We start from the raw sequence: 18,735 nt of genomic DNA, 5'->3' as shown, positions 1-18,735 counted from the left end.
TCTCATTTCAACTGTTTGTTTTTAAGTGGAAGGGAATGTGAACATCCCACAGGACATGCCTTCCTTACAAAATGGAGCTGGCACTGCTGAGGTGGTTTTACAAAGAGACCCCAGGATGAGTGTGTGCCTGAGAACTCCCCTTCCCTGAAGCAGTGACATGACCTCGGTAGACTTCCCAAATGGTGTGGCTGAGGTAGGGCCCAGAATCCCCGCCTGTGCTGTTGGGTCACCATGTGCGCCCTCTCTTGAATCCATTGACACAACCATTCACAGGAACAGCTGTGGCACTCACGGGTCTGTAAGGAGAATGTCTGGAATGTCCTATGGGCAGCGGTGTGTTGAAGCCTGCTGTATGTACTTGTCATGGAGTCAGTTCAGAGTTTTCAAAAAGCTTTCCCAAGATCCTTTGGGCACCAACCTTTTGCTTCCCAGTGGAGAATGAAAAGCCACACAAAGAGTTCTTTGCTACAGAACAACACCCACTAAATCTTGAAATGTTATGATCTTCTGAGCTCCTAGTCTTACCTTGACTTCTATGTTGAAGGGGCTGTTCTTGGGTTATCAAACCTTTCTGAGGGACCACTAGCTGCAGGTTAAACATCTATCTATATTGCAAACAAGTCAGTCTTCAGAAAAGAATGACACAAACTTAACTTTTTAAAAGGGAAGATGAATGATTTTCCTGTCAGGACTTTCCAAGTAAAGATGATGGCAGGTACAAAGCCAGGACAGGCACACATACCCATGCCAAATCCATATGCATAAGGCCAGTCCTGCAGGGCAATCCTAGTCCACTCTGAGACCTGGTTGCTTCAGTTCCCTGCTAATGCACCAGAAGATGACACTTGTGCTGGACACACACGTTAGAGACCTTCATAAAGCCTGGTTCATGGCTTCAGGCTAGTCCACCCCTAGCTGTTGCGACCATTTGGGAAGCGCACCAGTGGATGGAAGATTGCTTCTCTCTCTCTCACCCTCTCTCTTCCTCCAGCTATGTGTGTGTGTGTGTAAGAACTGCCTTTCAAAGAATTAGAGTAAATCACTTGATAAAATTCATATGTACAAAAACATCAGTGGGATCCATTGTCTTACAATCTATAAACCTAAATGGCAAGGTTAAGAGCTACTGAAAATCTACAAAATTTTTTGAAAATCTGAAATATTTTAAGCATAGATAAATGACCGATTAATGCCTGGATAGGTAACAGAGATATAGATGGCAAATAATAATAGGACACTTGACAAATTATAGATATGATCTATGCATAAATACATTTAAGTGTATATAAATAACTGTCTAGAGAATGAGGGCTTATGTGAGAAGCAAGCAGCTGGGTTCTTACAGCTACCTAAATTATGACAGCTCTAGCTTGATATATCTAAGTTGTTTTGAGGCACCTAAATTACAGAGAGTTAAATCTAAGTTAGGTGTGGTTACATGTATATTACGCTCAGTGTGTGCTTCCGTTGCCAAGTGTGATGAGCACCTTCTAAGAGCACTGGCAGGACTCACGAAAGGCCAACAGCTTCAGTGCTGACCCTGAGTGATGGGCAGGTGGGAAGGGAGTGAGACAAGGAAAGAGAGGCAGTGAGAACTTGGAGAAGGATGAAATCAGCAGTGATGCTCCTGGGATGTCACTTCCTCAGCAGCCCCGAGCAAGAAAGTTGTCCATCAGGAGAACCCTTCAGTTGACAGTAGCAGATGTTTGGAAAGGGCAAGTGCCGACACGGTGTGAACTGGATCTGGTACTATAGGATGCCCCCTTTAGATCTGTGCCGAAGGGTATCTGTGACAGTGTTTTCAATTCTGCGCCCTAGTTGGGACTCCAGCACTCCTACTATAGTTTGGATGTGGCGTGTCCTCTAAAACTTTCCATGCCAAACATTTCATCCTCAATGTAGTAGTGGTGGGAGGTGGGGCCTTGAAGAAACAGCACCCAGGGAAAGCAGTTAGGTAGTTGGGGGATATGCTTTCAGAAGCAATTAAGGTGGTTCTTTGGGACCCAAAATAGTTCACAAGAGAATGTGGTTATAGCACGCTGGTTCCTCCCCTCTCCTGACTTCCTGTCTCATCATGGGACCTCTCCTTCTGTGCTCCCACCATGATGTTACCTGCCATGATGTGACTCAGCTTGCAGGCAACCACGGGCAACACGCTGTACTTTACCAAGGACCCAGTGTTAGGCATTTTATTTCAACAACAGAAAACAAGTGGATACACCATCCAGGGGGTCACCCTGTCCACCTCCCCTCCCGAGAAAGTGGAGGCCTTACCAGATAAACACATCACTTTTTTAGAAGCTTTTTGTTTTGTTTTTTTTTCCCCCAAAATTTCTCACCTTGCCTGACTGGTGTTTGCTGCCAGTCTTCGCCAAATGCATCTCCCAAGTGTCTTCCCTGATAGTATGTTTGCTCTTTTCCTGAAAACTGTAGATACATGTGAGAGAATTATATGTAGACACTCAGAATGATGATCTCCTCATTTGTGAATGCCACAGGACACAGGACAGGCCTTAGAGGTGGACACATCTACGTTCTCTATTGTACCCAGTGTTCCCTTCCTGCCTCATGGTTGGCAATAACATGTAGGCAACAAGTCTGGGTGGATGTGAGAAAAAGGCAGCACCTCCACCAAAGCCACACACATCCTTTTCTTCTGTTTTCATCACCTCCTCCCCACGATTCCTCCAAAATGTGTGACTGTATGCCAAAGTTTTCTATATCTATTAGTCCCATCACTCAGCTTAACTTCAATTGGGGATCACCTGTGTGTCGAAACTCCTCCACTGATAGTGGGATTAATTTCAATGAACCTGTTCTAAGCTGAAAATCTTGTAGTCTACACTGCCTGCTTCCTCTTGACCTCCCACACATCCTAGCTCAGCAGCACCTTGCAAATCCTCTGGGGATCCCTTGAAGCCTACTGGACTGACCCAAGGCTGCTCTCTGCCATCATCCAATGTCACTAGAGGATGGAACCACTAGCTGGGAAAGATCCAAACTGAATATTCCAGGGAGGGCGACTACTGAATGCATGACTCTTCTGCATCACCACAAAGTCAAATCATTTTAAGTTCAGTCGCTGTAAGGCAAGGACTGTGTGTGCCGCCCACATACGCAGAATCCTATACTCTCAGCCAAGCCCAGTGTCTGAAAACCTAGAAATTCTCTTAAGGGTCAAATCCTTAATTTCAGTGCTATGTTGCCCTTGTTATTTGTTCCATTATTATTTATATAAGGTAGATTATGTCAAAAATGTCTATAAGGAGATACAAGCAGAAATATTGTGACTCTAAAAGCAGTTGCCTTCTGAAATTTTCAGTTGGAGGGAAAATAAAGGGAATGAATAAAACAGAGAAACCAATTCCCATCAATTGAAGAATCAACAGTCATTCTCTTTTCAGAGAATGTAAACCACTAGGCCTTTTGAAAAGTCATACCTCCAAGTCACAATACAGTTCCAGGGCATATGACCAATGCTTTGCCACGCTTAAAAAAATAGGTTTTATTCTTTGTGTGCTTTGTGAAATCCAATGAAAGAAACCTGGTGAGTTACTGTGTCAGAAACTGAACAGTGTCAGTCTGAAATTAAATGAAAAATAAATAAGAGGAAGTAAAATTCAGCTAGCCTCCATCCAAGGGCAAACGCCTGGCTTACGTGGGCTGTGTCAGGAGCCTGGGGTCTGGTTTTCAGCCGAGCATCTAGAAACCCCCCTGGCGGAGGCATCTTGCTGGGGAAGCTGTTGTAGTATGGGTGGTCGGAGCCCTCCGCTTCCTCCTCTGTCCAAGGTTCGTCCAGACTCTGCATTCTGTGAAAAGGGGATTTTCAAAGGCTTTAGTAAAAAAGTGAGCTGGGAGTCAAAACTAACATCTAACGCTAGTATCTGTTTCCGAGGAATGACAGTTTAGTTCCTGTTCCCCTCCAGCCACCCAGTTCTCAGGTATGTTTGAAAAGCAGGTGGATGGCTTGGTCAAATATCTCTGCATTATTGGGGGGGGGGTCCTACCTACTGGAAAATTCCTACCCAATTTGAAATAGGCTATTTTTTGAAAAGTACATTTTAACTAAGGAAGACATAATGTATGTCTAAAGATAACCAGAGTCCCACAGCCGGGTACACATTTCAGTAAGTCGTGAAATTTACCCAAAACAAAATCAACTAAAAAAAAAAAAAAGAGTGGAGATTTAGTAGCAACCGAGAAGATGGCAGAGTAAGGGCCTGCAAGAATTCTCTTCTCAATAAAAGCAACAAGAAAACTGGCACAAAGAAATCTTCTTTCAAAACCAACTTTGCCAAAACTCTGGACAGGATCCAGAAGCTTAAGTAAGTCAGGTAGTGCTTACAGCTGAAAAAAAAAAAAAAAAAAAAACAACAAGAAACGGTATCTTTGCAGCATTTTAATCACTTGCTTCCACACCTCTGGTAGCCTGGAAAACCAACAGCCCTGAATCTCAGTGCAAACCAGCTTGCCAGCAGCCACAGCCAGGGCACAATGGCTCTGATGCTCCTTCAAAGCCGTATTCCAAGAGAAGGGTCATGACTGAACCCCTCCGATCCTTGCTGGCTTGCAAGACCCAGCTGCCAGGCTGTGTTTATCTGACCTGATTTGGAGCTGACTCAGGGCAAAGTTTCTCTTCTCCCAGGGGCATCTGTCAAAAACAGTCACAGGCAGCTGTCTAACATTTGGGTCAAAGCTTGAGCAGAACTGGGAAATTCAATGTTCACCAAGACTTGCATAGCTCTGACATGGTCCTGGAATCGAGAAGGCTCAGGCGCGTGGAGAGCTGTGTTCTCAACCAGGCCATGTGCCCACTCAAGATAGACGTGAGAATTCCATGGAATTTCAGAAATACCTCTCTGATAATAACCAAACCAAACAGAGCCAAGTAATCCCATGTGAGGAGTCTTACCAAGAAGTTCATGGAAAATGAGCGTATGAGGGATCTTACAAAACTTCACAGAAAATTAATATTATGAAAAAATTAGAAGCCAGCATGATGACATAGCAGGCTAATCCCCTGCCTGCAAGCGCCGGCATCCCATGTGGGCTCTGGTTCACATCCTAGCTGCTCCACTTCCAATCCAGCTCCCTGCTTGTGGCCTGGGAAAGCAATCAAGGATGGCCCAAAGCCTTGGGACCCTGCACCCACGTGGGAGACCTAGAAGAGGCTCCTGGCTCCTGGCTTTGGATCAGTGCAGCTCCAGCTGTTGCAGTCACTTAGGGACTGAATCAGTGGATGGAAGATCTTTCTCTCTGCATCTTCTTGTCTCTGTATATCTACCTTTCAACTTAAACAATTTTGCTTTTTAAATAAAAATAATTAATTTCTGTTTTTTTTTTAAAAATACATGGATTCCAATACATTACACCAATATAAATTTAACTTTTAACTCCATTCTTCCATAACCATTTGACGTCCTTTTATAAATCAGAGAGAATATAGACATTAGAGGACAATTTCAGAAAAAGCCATAAGACAAGGAAAACAAACAGCAATGACAACAAACTCTGCGGAAGGGATAAACTTTATTTTCAATGTAGTACATTCTATTATTTAAATCCCCAGTCTTAACAAAATATTGTGAGCCATGCAAAGAAACAAGAAAGTATGACTCATGTCCAGGAAAAAAAATAACAATCAATAGAAATTTTCCCTGAGGAACTCATACTGCGGACTAACTAAACAAAGACTCTCGATTAATTACTTTAAAAATCTTTAAAGGTCTAAAGGAAACAGTGCATTCAAAAAAAAAAAAAAACTAAGCATAGAATAATACCTCGTCAAATAAGGAATGCAACAGGAATACAAAGATAATTTAACATTATACAAATTCTAGAGTTGAAAATCGTTTCATGAAATGAACAGCAGGTTCATTCAGGATGAGAGCATATGAAGTTGAGATTATCCAGCGTAAGAACTATAAAGAGAAAAAAAAAATCAAGAAAAGTACACAGGATCTCAGAAGCTTCCAAGACACCATTAAACCTCCTGACTTACACCCGACAGGATCCTGCAAGGAAAGCAAACATCGACAAAGCAAAAAAACATATTTCAAAGGATAATGGCTGAAAACTTCCTAAACCGGTGCAAAATACTGATCTATATATACAATTGGCTTAAAAAAACTTCAGATAAATTTAAAGAAATACACTCAGTCTGTTTGAAGCCAACGAAAAAGAATCTTGAAAAAGGCCCGGCAGGCGGCGTGACGCATCGGCTAAAGTCCTCGCCTTGAACGCCCTGGGATCCCATATGGGCGCCGATTCTAATCCCAGCAGCCCCACTTCCCATCCAGCTCCCTGCTTGTGGCCTGGGAAAGCAGTCGAGGACGGCCCAAAGCTTTGGGACCCTGCACCCGCGTGGGAGACCCGGAAGAGGTTCCAGGTTCCCAGCATCAGATCGGCGCAGCACCGGCCATTGCGGCTCACTTGGGGAGTGAAACATCAGACAGAAGATCTTCCTCTCTGTCTCTCCTCCTCTGTGTATATCTGACTTTGTAATAAAAAAAAAAAAATAAATAAATCTTAAAAAAAAAAAAGAATCTTGAAGCAAAAGGAGAAACTACTCACAATGTGTACATGCTCATCAGTAATGTTACCAGCTCATTTCTTGCCAGAAACGAGAGAGCGGAAGACAGTGGAAGGACAAAAACCAGCTGCCGAGAGACTGTCTACCAAGAACTCCAAGGCATAAAACTATCCTTCAAAAGCAAAGCTTAAATAAACATACTGTCAGATAAAGATGCAGAAAACTTAGCCTGACCAAACCTTCCCTTCAAGAAACACAGAGTGCTCTAGGCTGGAAGGAAAGAGTTGTCTAACACGAAGAAATACAAAGTAACAAGAAAATTAATTGCAAAGCATAAATGTAAATCTGCCAAGAACTCTCTTATTCATCTCCTCTCATTTAAAAAGCAGCCAAATAAAGCAATCATTACAAGTCATTATAAATGTCTGTTGATGAGGACACAGTGCGTGAAAATGTAATTTTCCATAAATGTTAACATTACAGTGCATGGAGAAAAGAATGGAATTAGATAAGGGCAAGACTTCATTGTTGAAGATACTGACTGAAATCCGCACTACGGCATGTAGCTTACATTTAGGAGCAAAGGAATCATCACTTAATAACAGCCAACACATTTGTATGATACCAATATCCCACAAATTCAGAAGAAAGATATTCCAGACAAAGGCATCTACGACTTCCCTCTTGGCTCTTTCACTCACATTGGTTCTCGTGGCTCTACCCAAGACAACACATGGGATCCAGATTAGAAAGGAATAAGTAGGGCCCGGCGGCGTGGCCTAGCGGCTAAAGTCCTCGCTTGAAAGCCCCGGGATCCCATATGGACGCCGGTTCTAATCCCGGCAGCTCCACTTCCCATCCAGCTCCCTGCTTGTGGCCTGGGAAAGCAGTCGAGGACGGCCCAAAGCTTTGGGACCCTGCACCCGCGTGGGAGACCTGGAAGAGGTTCCAGGTTCCCAGCTTCGGATCGGCACAGCACCAGCCGTTGCGGCTCACTTGGGGAGTGAAACATTGGATGGAAGATCTTCCTCTCTGTCTCTCCTCCTCTCTGTATATCCGACTTTCCAATAATAATAAAATCTTTAAAAAAAAAAAAAAGAAAGGAATAAGTAAAAACTATCTCTATTTGCACGTGATGGGCAATATATATTTTCAAATTCTAAAGTGCTACAAAAAATATTTTACAAGTAATAAGTTAGTCAAACATGACTGAGGGACACAAAATCTGCATACAAATTTAATTGATTTGGGCCCGGTGTGATAGCATAGTGCCTAACCCACATCTTGCATCTGCAGGGACACCAGGTGGGTGCTGGCTTGTGTCCCAGCTGCCCCACTTCCCATCCAGCTCTCTGCTTGTGGCCTGGGAAAGCAGTCAAGGATGACCCAAGGCCTTGGGACCCTGCACCTGTGTGGCAGACCTAGAAGAAGCTCCTGGCTCCTGGCTTTAGATCAGCTCAGCTCTGGCCATTGCGGGCACTTGTGGAGTGAACCGTGGATAGAAGATCTTCCTTTCTGTCTCTCCTTCTTTCTGTAAACCTGATTTTCCAATAAAACTTCTAAAAATAAATCTTTTTAAAAAAACACTACTAATGAAAAAATAAGATTAACAAACACTTGGATATACTAAAGTATAAAAAAGAATAAAATATTTAAGAGAAAATTGGCCCCCAAAATACAAAATCCATACAGTGAAAATCCTAAAATTTTATCAAAAGAAGAAAGATCTAAATAAATGGCAGGATGTGTTGTACTCATGGACTGGAAGATTTAAAATAGTTAACATGAGACTAACCCTCTACTTGGTCTCCAGGCTCAACCTAATCCATGTCAAAATTCCAACTGTCTTTTTTGCAAGCTGTCTGAAATTCAAATAGAATTGTGCGGGACTTAAAATAGTCAAAACAATCTTGAAAAAGAACAAGACGAGGGGACTCATACTTACAAAGATACGGTCTTTCAGACTGTGCTATACAGTATAAAGGATGTAAGAATAGACATATAGCTCAATGGAACAGAACTGGTATTTCTGAAATAGATCCATGGATCTGTGGTCTGCTGTTATTGAAAAGTCTGTGTTTTACCACATGGTCTCAGAGTAACTGGATATCCATATATGGAAGAATGAGGTAGAAGCTCTGCCATCACACACACACACACACACACACACACACACACACACACCATCCAAATGAATTAAAGACCTAACAGTAACAGTCAAAACAATAGAACTTTTTAGAAGGAACATAGGCATAAATCCTTACTGTTAATTTAGGCAACCTGACTCCAAAGGAAAAAGCAATCACATTGGATTTCAACAAAATTTGAAACACTTGGGACCAGTGCGGTGGCTCAAAATGCTAATTCTCCACCTACAAGCGCCAAATCTCATATGTGTGCCAGTTCGTGTCCCTGCTGCTCCACTTTTAACCCAGCTCTCTACTTATGGACTGGGAAAGCAGTGCAGGATGACCCAAGTCCATGGACGCCTGCACCTGGCTCCTGGCTCCTGGCTTCAGATTGGCTCCAATCTGGTCCTATGGCCTTTTAGGGAACGAACCAGAGGATGGAAGATCTTTCACTCTGTCTCTTCTTCTCTCTGTCAATCTGCCTTGGCAATAAAATAACTGAATCTTTAAAAAACATAAAAAGAAAAAAAAACTTGTCCTTCAAATAAGTTCCCTGGTAAAATAAAAAATGCAACTCACAAAAATGGGGAAAATATTTGCTAATCACATATCCAAAGAGAGACGCGTGTCCAGGATATTCAATGAACACATAAACAATTACAAGACAGATCTTTAAAAGCTGCCAAGGATTTGAGCAGACATTCCTCCGCAGAAGACGCAGAGTGACCACGAAGCACATGAAAGAAGCGAGATGTTATTAATCACCAGGAAATGCAATTCTACATTGCAATCAGAGACAATTTCATTTCCTCTAGGATGGCTACAATAACAAAGACCATAACAAGTGTTGGCAGAGATGTGAGAATGGTAGATTTCCCATGCCTGTGTTCTAACTGCATGGGAGTATAAAATGATGGAGCCACTTTGAAAAAAGAGCTGGGAAATGTCTCAAAAACCTTAGCTCAACAACCCCATGCTGAGGTGTACACACAGGAATATTGAAACCCATGTTTGCACAAGACCTTGTATACAGACGTCTTCATAACAGCATTATTCCTAGGAGCTAAGAAGTGGTAACAACCCAAATGTCTGTGAACTCACAAAAGGGTGACTAAGAACGCTGTAACAATACAAAGAAGAAGAGCCTACAATATGGTGAATCCTAAAAGCATTCTTCAAAGTTAAAGAAGCCTAATACTCAGTGTAATGATCTGAAATGTGTGGAATTGGCAGATCTGCAAGAGGCCAAGATTCGTGGTTTCCTGGAGAGAAGAGGGCAGAGCATGCAGGCAGTGTCTGCCAAAGGGGACAGGCTTCCTTTCCGAGGGAGGAAAACACTCTTGAATTCATGGTGATGACTGTGCAGCCTTTGAATATACAAAATCTACCGGACCGCTGACTTGAGAAGGCTGCATTTTATCACCTATGAATGACATCATGTTTAAATATGAGAAGTGGAGCTTTTAGTTACATATGATTTATTTCCCATTGTTTTCTCTGGTTTTTATTGCAATGTCCTTGGATTCCTGCAAGAAAAAAAAAATCAGGCCTTACCCCAAAACCTCATTCACTTTTAAGTACTATTTTTCAATTTCCAGCTAAAGATAGACGATGAATCAAAATCATAAAGCCTCTGCCTGGAGAATCAACACAGTGGAGAACGAATAATTCATCAGCCAACAGATATGTATACTCACCGGGGCAATTAAAAAGAGAGAGAAAGAGGAATCCAATTCCACACCCGGACAGCAGGCAGGTTCCCTCTTAGATTGCTAGCCTCTAACACTGCCACACTCTCCATCCTCACCTATTCACTGTCCAGGTCGCCATCCCAAGGGATGTGAGCAAAGACATGAATGTAACAAATTCTTCCCCCACCAGGTATCTCCCAGCCTGAGGGAGTGAGCAGAAAACCCAGCCAGAAGCCCTTCTCTTGCCTTATCCCTAGAATGTTGGTGCCTCAGAGGGAAACCCTGTCAGTGTGGTCTATGCCCACAGCCCGGGAACTTGGGGCTCTGGAGTGAAGTTTCTCATAGCCCCAGGTTGCTCCACAGGAGCCTGGAGAAGAGGGTGGAGCAAGTCCCAGAGCCCCCTCCTCCCTCTGACTCAGATGCGTGTGTCTGCATGGCAATAAGACCAGCAGGGTAAGTCTACAAGGAGGACCCTGTTTCTTATACTCTAGAGATTACATGTTAATATTTGCTTGCTCTCAGTGGGTAAGGTCCTGTCTGCTTAATTTTGCTTCCTGGAAGTTCTTTAGACGTTATTGTTTGCAAATATACACAGGACTTGATGCCTAAGTGTGTTGCCAGAGGGATCCAATTGTGCAAGCAACTGGCCTTATTCCTTTGTGTACCTATTATTTTGTCTTATTACAAGATTCATTTTGCCCATTTGAAAAGCAAACAGAGAATCTTCCATTCACTGGTTCACTCCCCAAATGAATACAACAGCTAGTGAACCTGGCCAGAGGCCAGAAGCCCGGACCCCGGAACCACAAGTGGGCTCTCTCATGTGGGTGGAGCCTCTTGCACTGGTCCCCAGTGCATTAGCTGGGAGCTAGATTGGAGGTGGAGCAGCCAGGACTCAATCCAGCATTACATACTGTGCTTAACATGCCGTGCCACAATGCCAAGCACTCATGTTATTTCAATAGCATGTATGTGATGCCTACACAAACACTGAAAAAAATACATAAAACCATAGTAACGTATATGAAAGTTATTTGTACATCCACTCCTGAGCTGTTAGGGGCAGATGTTTGGGCTCGTGGTTAAGACACCAGCTGAGACACCTGTAACCTATGTCAGAGTTGTTAGATTGGGCAGAGTAGAAGTGACTCCAGCACCCTGCTCAAGTCAAGCTGACACTCTGACCTGGGAATGTTTGGAATGTTGGATCACCCAGACCTTGTTTCTACATAGAAGGTCAACACCTGCCATGAGGAGTACCTGAGCTACACGTCACAAGCATGCCCAAACCTAGGAACTGCTACCTTCTCCCATCCACAGCCAAGATGTATAAAGGCCCAGTGCTGTATACTTTGAGTGGCCATTTGCTTCACATCACAGGGAGAGGTCCTAAGCTGTCTTCCTGGCAAGGATCAAGCCATCAGACTCTCCCGTAACAAAACTCTTTGCCTAAACTAAAAGACTCTCTTTCTCTCAATAGGCTCTTAACCTAACAGGAGTTAGGTCTGGATTCGAACCCCATCTCAGGGCTCCTGAGCTCAACTTTCTGCTAGTACAGATCCATGGACACAGTGGTGATGCTCAGGTGGCCGATTTCCTGCCACTCACATGGGAGACCTGGACTGAGCTTAAGGCTCCTGGCTTCAGTCCAGCTGTTGTGGACATTTGGCAAGTGAACCAGAAGGTGGCATCTCTGCCTGTGTCTCTCCTTTGTCTCTACGCTTCTCAAATTAGTGAACAAATCTTTTTAAAATGTTGAGTGGCAGAGAAACAAGGTGGCAGACTAGGGCATGGACACGTTTAAGCAAATGGGCAATCAGTAGCCAGGGTGAAGCAGAGAGACCATGATCCCAGAAATAAGGGAGGACAGGCTGATGGCAGAGGAAGACCCATAGACACAGCGAAGCAGCAGAGACAGCAAAGAGGTGTTGCAGTAACCAGATACCCCAGCAGCAGGTGGCAATCGGAGCTCCACCAGTAGCAGGTGGGAAGGGGAGTTCACCAGGAGCTCAGGAAGTAAAACCAGGCATAGAACAGTCCATCCTACTGATTTGCTTGATTTGACCATGAGCAAAGGCAAAATGACAGAGACCAAGTAGATGGGAACATGAGATAAACCCTGAACATGTTCTGTAATAAATGACATACATCACATTCATTGTTCACATTCACTATCATTTCCATATTATACCCAACATGGCTGAGGTTCGGGGAGAGTAGAGAGCAATCCCAGAGCCACACAGAAAGGGAACATGCTACAGTGCTGGTGTGAAACCAAGCCCAGTAAAGCAGAAACAGGTTGGGAGCCAGCAGGCGCCTCCTGCAGCAGGATGTACAGAACCTGAGGTGACATAGATCCAAGGAGGCGACATATGGGAGCATCACATGGTTGCAGAGAGAATTGAATGAAAAAAAAATCACAATGAAGTCACTCTTCTGTAACCTTGACTACCATCACTATTAGTTACAAGAAATGTTTCTGCACATGCCAAGCATCATCCATACACTGGCTTCTATCTGCCTTGTCCCAGTGTTGACCAGGTATCTGTAAGTGCAGGAAGCTGCGATGAATTGGGCTTCTCCAGAGCACAGCTCCGGGTGAGACAGTGTTCAGAGGAAAGCTCGTAAAATACAGTGGAGCCAAGGCCAACAGTTGCCACGGGGCTACTCACCGGTCCTGAAGAGCAGGAATCTTGGAAGGACACTGCAAGTATTGCTTAAACCGGAGCTCAAAGGCCTGTCCAATGGAGCCAATGACATCCTGGGCCAGCCCATCACAACACTCCAGGATGTGACAAGCTGGGAGGGAAGGGGACATAGATCCATTAGAGATGGACACTGATGCTCTCCAAGTCCCTCTTCTTGAGGATAGAGGGGCAAAGAGGTTTGCACTGTCCTTTCCAACTTGATAAGCCAGTCAACTTGCAGTTCCACTGCTGGGGCATCCACAGCCATAAGATTTCACAGCACGCACACACTTCTTAGCAGCCTATTGTCCACAAGTGTGGATTCCATCACTAAAGGGCTTTCAAGTCCAAGTGGATGGTTCTTCAACTTCTTTAGAGTGTGTCAAAACACCAATACTGGTCTCTACAAGGAACTGTTTAAGATCATACCCCAGCAGGACAAAAGCTCTGATCTTCACAAACTGAATCCCTTTCTGGTCCCATTAACCTTAAACAATGAACTTAAGCTGGTGTTTGGTGGATCATTCTTGGTCTAGGCAATGGACTTAGAGTAAATTGTCTGCTTACCTACCAACAGGAGTAAAGCTTTGGCCATTGAGCATGGCCACTCAGAACATTAAGTGTAACCTTCTCACATGACTGCAAAGGGGCAGTAACTTTTAAAAGTAAATCAGTACAACCAACCTAACTGCATGCCAAGTGCATCACCCTAAAATGCAGGATGGATATTTACACACATTTCTTAGAAAGGCAGCTCATGAAAAGAGTAGGTAAACATTAGCCATGCGGCAAGATCACAGCGAGGACCAACGGAGAAGCCCAGAGCAGTCTTCATGCTGGTTGGCAGGGGCTGGCTATCACATGAGGACATGCTGTGCTTGTGGAGGTAATCCAGGGAAGGTCTTCAGGAAAGAGGGTAGGATGGGGCAAGAGGTGTGAGGGCCTCCCAGCCCGTCTCAGAAGGAAGTCCTACCTCTGAGTATGAACAGTTAATCCAGTCCCCCATAGCATGTGCATGGCCCCACCAGAACTGCCATAGCCCTGCCCCTCAACCACAACCACCTCTCATCTCAGAGGGGCCCACAAGCTGATGCTCAGGAGCAGCAAGTTAATCAACTCGATTGTTGTGCAAGGTTGTGGACCAGCTCCAACTGATCCAAGCAGAATGGGGCCACTCCTACCAAATGCTCCATCATCAAGCTGAAGCTATGCAGCAGTGGACAAACCCTAAAGCAGGTCAGATTTCTATAAACAGACAACAGAGTACCTGAGTCAGCATAACACAAACGTGCCCCAGCTCTAAGCTCACCATGAGGAAGTGCATTTCCATAGGGGTTGCTGTTCCCTAGCCCTGGCAGGGACTTGGGACTGCTTCTGTGGGGAGTTTACGGGAGAAAGCATTTTCTGGGAAGAACAGGCATGAGTACATTGTGGCCTCAGTGTGTGTGCTGTTCCTTGACCACGGCAGTCCTATTTCAACTATGGCCTAGAATCTCTTCCACAGAGATACAGGCATCCTGCTGGCTCTTTTTATTGACTCCTAATATTATTTTATCATGGCAGTACCCAACTTCATCTCATCCATCAGAACGCCAACTCCCCATCCCTCCCAAAAAGCAGACGGGAATGGCCACACCTGTCCATCACACCCTGACCATTTGCCCATTAAGTGGTCTGCAGACCAAGTGGACCCTCCAGGAGGTGGTATAAGGCATGCCCAAGTGAGCATCTGGCCTGTCACTCCTACCCCATCAGTCAGGACTGGCCACCAATGCCATTCTGATGCATCACTCCCGCTCACCCACATCCAGGCAGCTCTGCAAGTGGATGCCTGACTAGTCCAGGCTGCTCTGCCTTCTGGGTCCTGGGTCACAACATAAAGTCTCTTCCACATACTATGGAGGGAGGGGTGGCACAGCTCTGTATCAGCACTAGTGTTCCTTGCAGCCAGCTCCTTCCAGACAGGACGGATGGCAGGTGCCATCTTTCGTAAGCTTGGAAGGAGAGGGGAGTGCAAGGAAAAGAAGTTCATTCTCCATAGCTTATAACAGTCAACCACAGTTCAAAACACGTGAAATGGAAATTTTAGAAACAGCTAATCATACATTTTAAATGGCACACCATTCAGAGTCCATCCTGCCTGGAATGCACTTCAGCCCTCCGCCTAGCGTGTCCACACTGCATTCCCTGCCCACCCACCAGTCATGGGGCAGCTGTCTGGGTTATCAGATAATTCTCACGGTATCACAGTGCTTATCCATAAAATGGCAGGACAACTCTCTACCTAACAGGAAAAAAAGAAAATGTGTATGCTGAGAGACTGTGAAGGTCTATGGTAAGAGCAAATCTTGTATTGACAAAACTGTGAAGAAAAATGAATAAATTCATCTTTTGCTGACACACACCAAGCTGCAAAAGTTACTGCCACTGTTCATAAAGAGTGCTTAGTCAAGATACGCAAGGCATTAAATTTCAAGGTTCAGTGCTAGCCTTGGCTTCAAGCGTCCACTAGGGGTCTTGGAATGGAACCCCACAGGTAAGCAGAGCTTCCAGTCCAAGTCCCTTCCAATCCAGCTCCCTGATAATGCCCTTGGAAAGGCAGCGGATGTTGGCCCAAATGCTTTGAGTCTCTCACACCTGCTTGAAAGACCCAGATGGAGTTGATGGCTCCTGGCTTCAAACTGGTCCAATCCCAGCTGTTTGGAGTTTGGACCAATGAATAGAAGAACCCTCTCTCTTTTGCTCCCCTTCTTTCTGCAACTCTACCTTTCAAATAAAATACATAAATATTTTTTAAAAGATAAGATAAAATAAATAAAACTTTCAGATGTCGTATTAGCCCTGAAAGCATTACACTGTCAATTTTTTCAAACCATAAAAAAATCTGAGGGCACTTTGGAAAGTTCATGAAAAAAATGTAATTAAAATAAGCTGATTTTTGGTGCAAATACGTGGAAATCTTTACACATTCTTTTTTCCCACAATATGCATTCTCTACGATCTTTTTTGAAGCAGCCTAATACTTTGGATATAGTCATCATGTCTACAGCCATACCACCCTGAATACATCCAGTCTCGTCTGGATATAGTCATCACTAATAGCACTAGATAGGAATTCATGTTTCTGTCTTGGAAATGCCTCTCTTAGTCATTTTAAATTTGGAAGGACTACATTCTTAATTAATTACACTATCATTATTTGTATCTTGAAATACAACTTAATAAGTAAATGTCATTTATGCCCTTTTCAATTTGTTTCCTGTTTGCTTGAGTTTCTCTTATTAGGACAATTTCTGATGTATAGTTTTTTTCCAAGAAGTATAGATTAGTTAAAACTAGTCAATAGAGGGCTGGGCTGGTATGTGGTATATCATGTTAATCCTCCTTCTGTAGCGTTGGCATCCCATAAGAGTGCCAGTTCCAGTCCTAGCTGCTCCACTTCTAATCCAATTCTCTGACAATGGCGTAGCAAGGCATCTGAGGATGGCCCAAGTCCTTGGGACCCTGTCACCACAAGGGAGAACTGAAAGAAACTCCTGGCTCACTGCTTCAGACGAGCCCAGCTCTGGCCATCATGGCCACTTAGGGAGTGAATCAAGAGAGAAAAAACTCTCTCTCTCTCCCTTTCTCTCACTCTCCACTCTGTAAATTTGACTTTGAAGTAAAAGAAATATAATCTTTTTTTTAAGCTAGTTAATAGTTAATAATGCAACGCTGTTTGTCTGTTTCTGCTTTTGCTATGTGTGTTTTTAAACTCTTTTCTAAAAATTTCTTGCCCATTCCAATGTTCTAAACTACTCAGGTTTTCTTCTAACAGTTTCTTTTTGGGGTCTTACATTTATGTCTTTAGTTTATTCTAAGTGGATTTTTGTGTGTAATAAGAGGGGGGATCTAGCTGTATTTTGTATGTGGATTCCCAATTTTCCCAACACTATTTTTGAAGAGACTGCCCTTTTCCCAATGTTGGTTCTTAGTGTCTTTGTTGAAAACCAGTTGGTAATAAGCACATGGACTTATTTCTAGGATCTCTATTCTGTTCCATTGACCTATGTGTTTTTGTGTCAGAACCATGCTATTTTAATTACTGTAGCTTTGTAATATACTTCAAAGTCATACTGTAATGCCTCTTGCATTGTTTCATTTGCTCAAGGTTGACTGCTGTGACTACTCAGGGTTTTATGTTAGATTCCATATAAATTTTGGAATCTATTTTTCTAATTCTGAGAAGAATGTTATTAGTATCTAGGTGGGGGGTTACATTGAGTCTACAAATCCAGTCTAAAGAGGTCCATCTCATGGAAACAGAGAGTAGAAATGTGGTTCCCAGAGGCTGGAAAGTGGTGCGAAGAGGAGGAGAAGGGAGATGCCGTCTAAAGCATAAACACTTAAAGTTAGACCAAAGCAAGACTTTTTGAGAGAACTATTGCACAACACAGTGATATGCTGTATTCCTGGGGGAAAAAAGTATGTGATCAATGGGTGTTCAATACTCTTATCACAAAAATGCTATGAGATCATTGAGCCATCATGTAAGTGTTAACTGTGCAGCAAACCATCTCACTTCAAAATATCTTGCTACATAAGAAAAACCTTTAATGTTAACTACCAATTTATAATTTAACCAGCTATAACCTAGCTATAAAAGGTGTCTCCACTACCTCAAGACACCTAACTCCAGTTCTTCAGCAAGCCAAGCTCTCGACAGCCTGCATGGAGCTCCTGTCCCCAGACCCTGTGGCCAGCAATGACTAGCACATGGACTATGCGCCACAAGTCACTGTGCCTTTTCTGTGTCATACTGGAAATGCTGCCCTCAGTTCCAGAGGAGGCGAGACTGCAAGGCAAAGCAGCCTTGGATGGAGTCACTGGGTTTCAGCTTTGGCCGGGCCTCTTTCTGGCTGATGCAGATATCTGGGGAGTGAACCAATGCATGGAAGATCTCTCTTTCTCTCTCTCTCTCTCTCTCTCTCTCTCTGTGTTTCTGTCTTTCAAATAAATAATATAATAAATTAAAAATTGAAAGCAAAGAATTGTGAAATGATACATAAGACTGCTGGAGATGAGAGTTACTGGGTAGTAATGACAATTCCAAAGCAAAAAGAACACGATAGGGCCCCATGATCTTAATGACACAACGAGACATGTGCTCATTTTGGTGAAAGGGGCTGGGATAATGAGGAACAGCTGGCAGACAGTCTCAAGCCTGGCTGTGCAGAAATAAGAGATCGAAGGAGCTACCCCTGGCTTACCTCTGCGGTTAACAGGGTCCTTTGCTACATAGGCGACATAGTCCGTTGTGTCCTGTGGAAGAAAAACAAGAGGCTACATCACTCATCGCAGGGAGAGGCCATCGCCCAGATTCAGTGCACTAACCACAGTCTGCGAGGACTTCACCCTCACAGAACGGAACAATCGAGCCTGCCTAGCCAGCACCTGTTCAGGATCCTCCAGGAAAGCCTAGAGATGTAGACCCTGACATGACATCCCTGGGCGGGTTCCAAGGTCCTGCATTTCCAGCCATTCTTGGCATGCAGGAACAGCCAAGGCGCTTCAAAAACACTGCCGCCTAGGGGTGGTTGATGGGTATAGCAGCAGATGATACTGCTTAGGGCTGGGTCCTGGCCCCAGCTCCCACAGCAGCTTCCCCATTGCAGCTTCCCGCTAATGCATTCCATGGGAGGCAGCAGGAGGTGGCC

General features: G+C 44.0%; 1 protein-coding gene across 1 annotated transcript in view; it reads right to left on the bottom strand.

Moving 5' to 3' along the window:
- SHC3 (SHC adaptor protein 3) overlaps nucleotides 1-18,735 on the bottom strand; it is a 158,334-nt gene that overhangs the window by 31,091 nt on the left and 108,508 nt on the right. The window contains exons 6-9 of the mRNA XM_004581265.4: nucleotides 18,289-18,340; nucleotides 13,025-13,151; nucleotides 3,659-3,809; nucleotides 2,340-2,427 (exon numbers count right to left, since the gene is read on the bottom strand). Coding sequence (XP_004581322.2) covers nucleotides 2,340-2,427; nucleotides 3,659-3,809; nucleotides 13,025-13,151; nucleotides 18,289-18,340 — 418 coding nt within the window. The remainder of the gene's footprint in view (nucleotides 1-2,339; nucleotides 2,428-3,658; nucleotides 3,810-13,024; nucleotides 13,152-18,288; nucleotides 18,341-18,735) is intronic.

This window comes from Ochotona princeps, chromosome 14 (assembly GCF_030435755.1).
Source record: "Ochotona princeps isolate mOchPri1 chromosome 14, mOchPri1.hap1, whole genome shotgun sequence".
In the NCBI taxonomy this organism is placed as follows: domain Eukaryota; kingdom Metazoa; phylum Chordata; class Mammalia; order Lagomorpha; family Ochotonidae; genus Ochotona; species Ochotona princeps.
The sequence above is the reverse complement of the archived record's forward strand: the minus strand, read 5'-3'. Positions and strand labels throughout refer to the sequence as shown.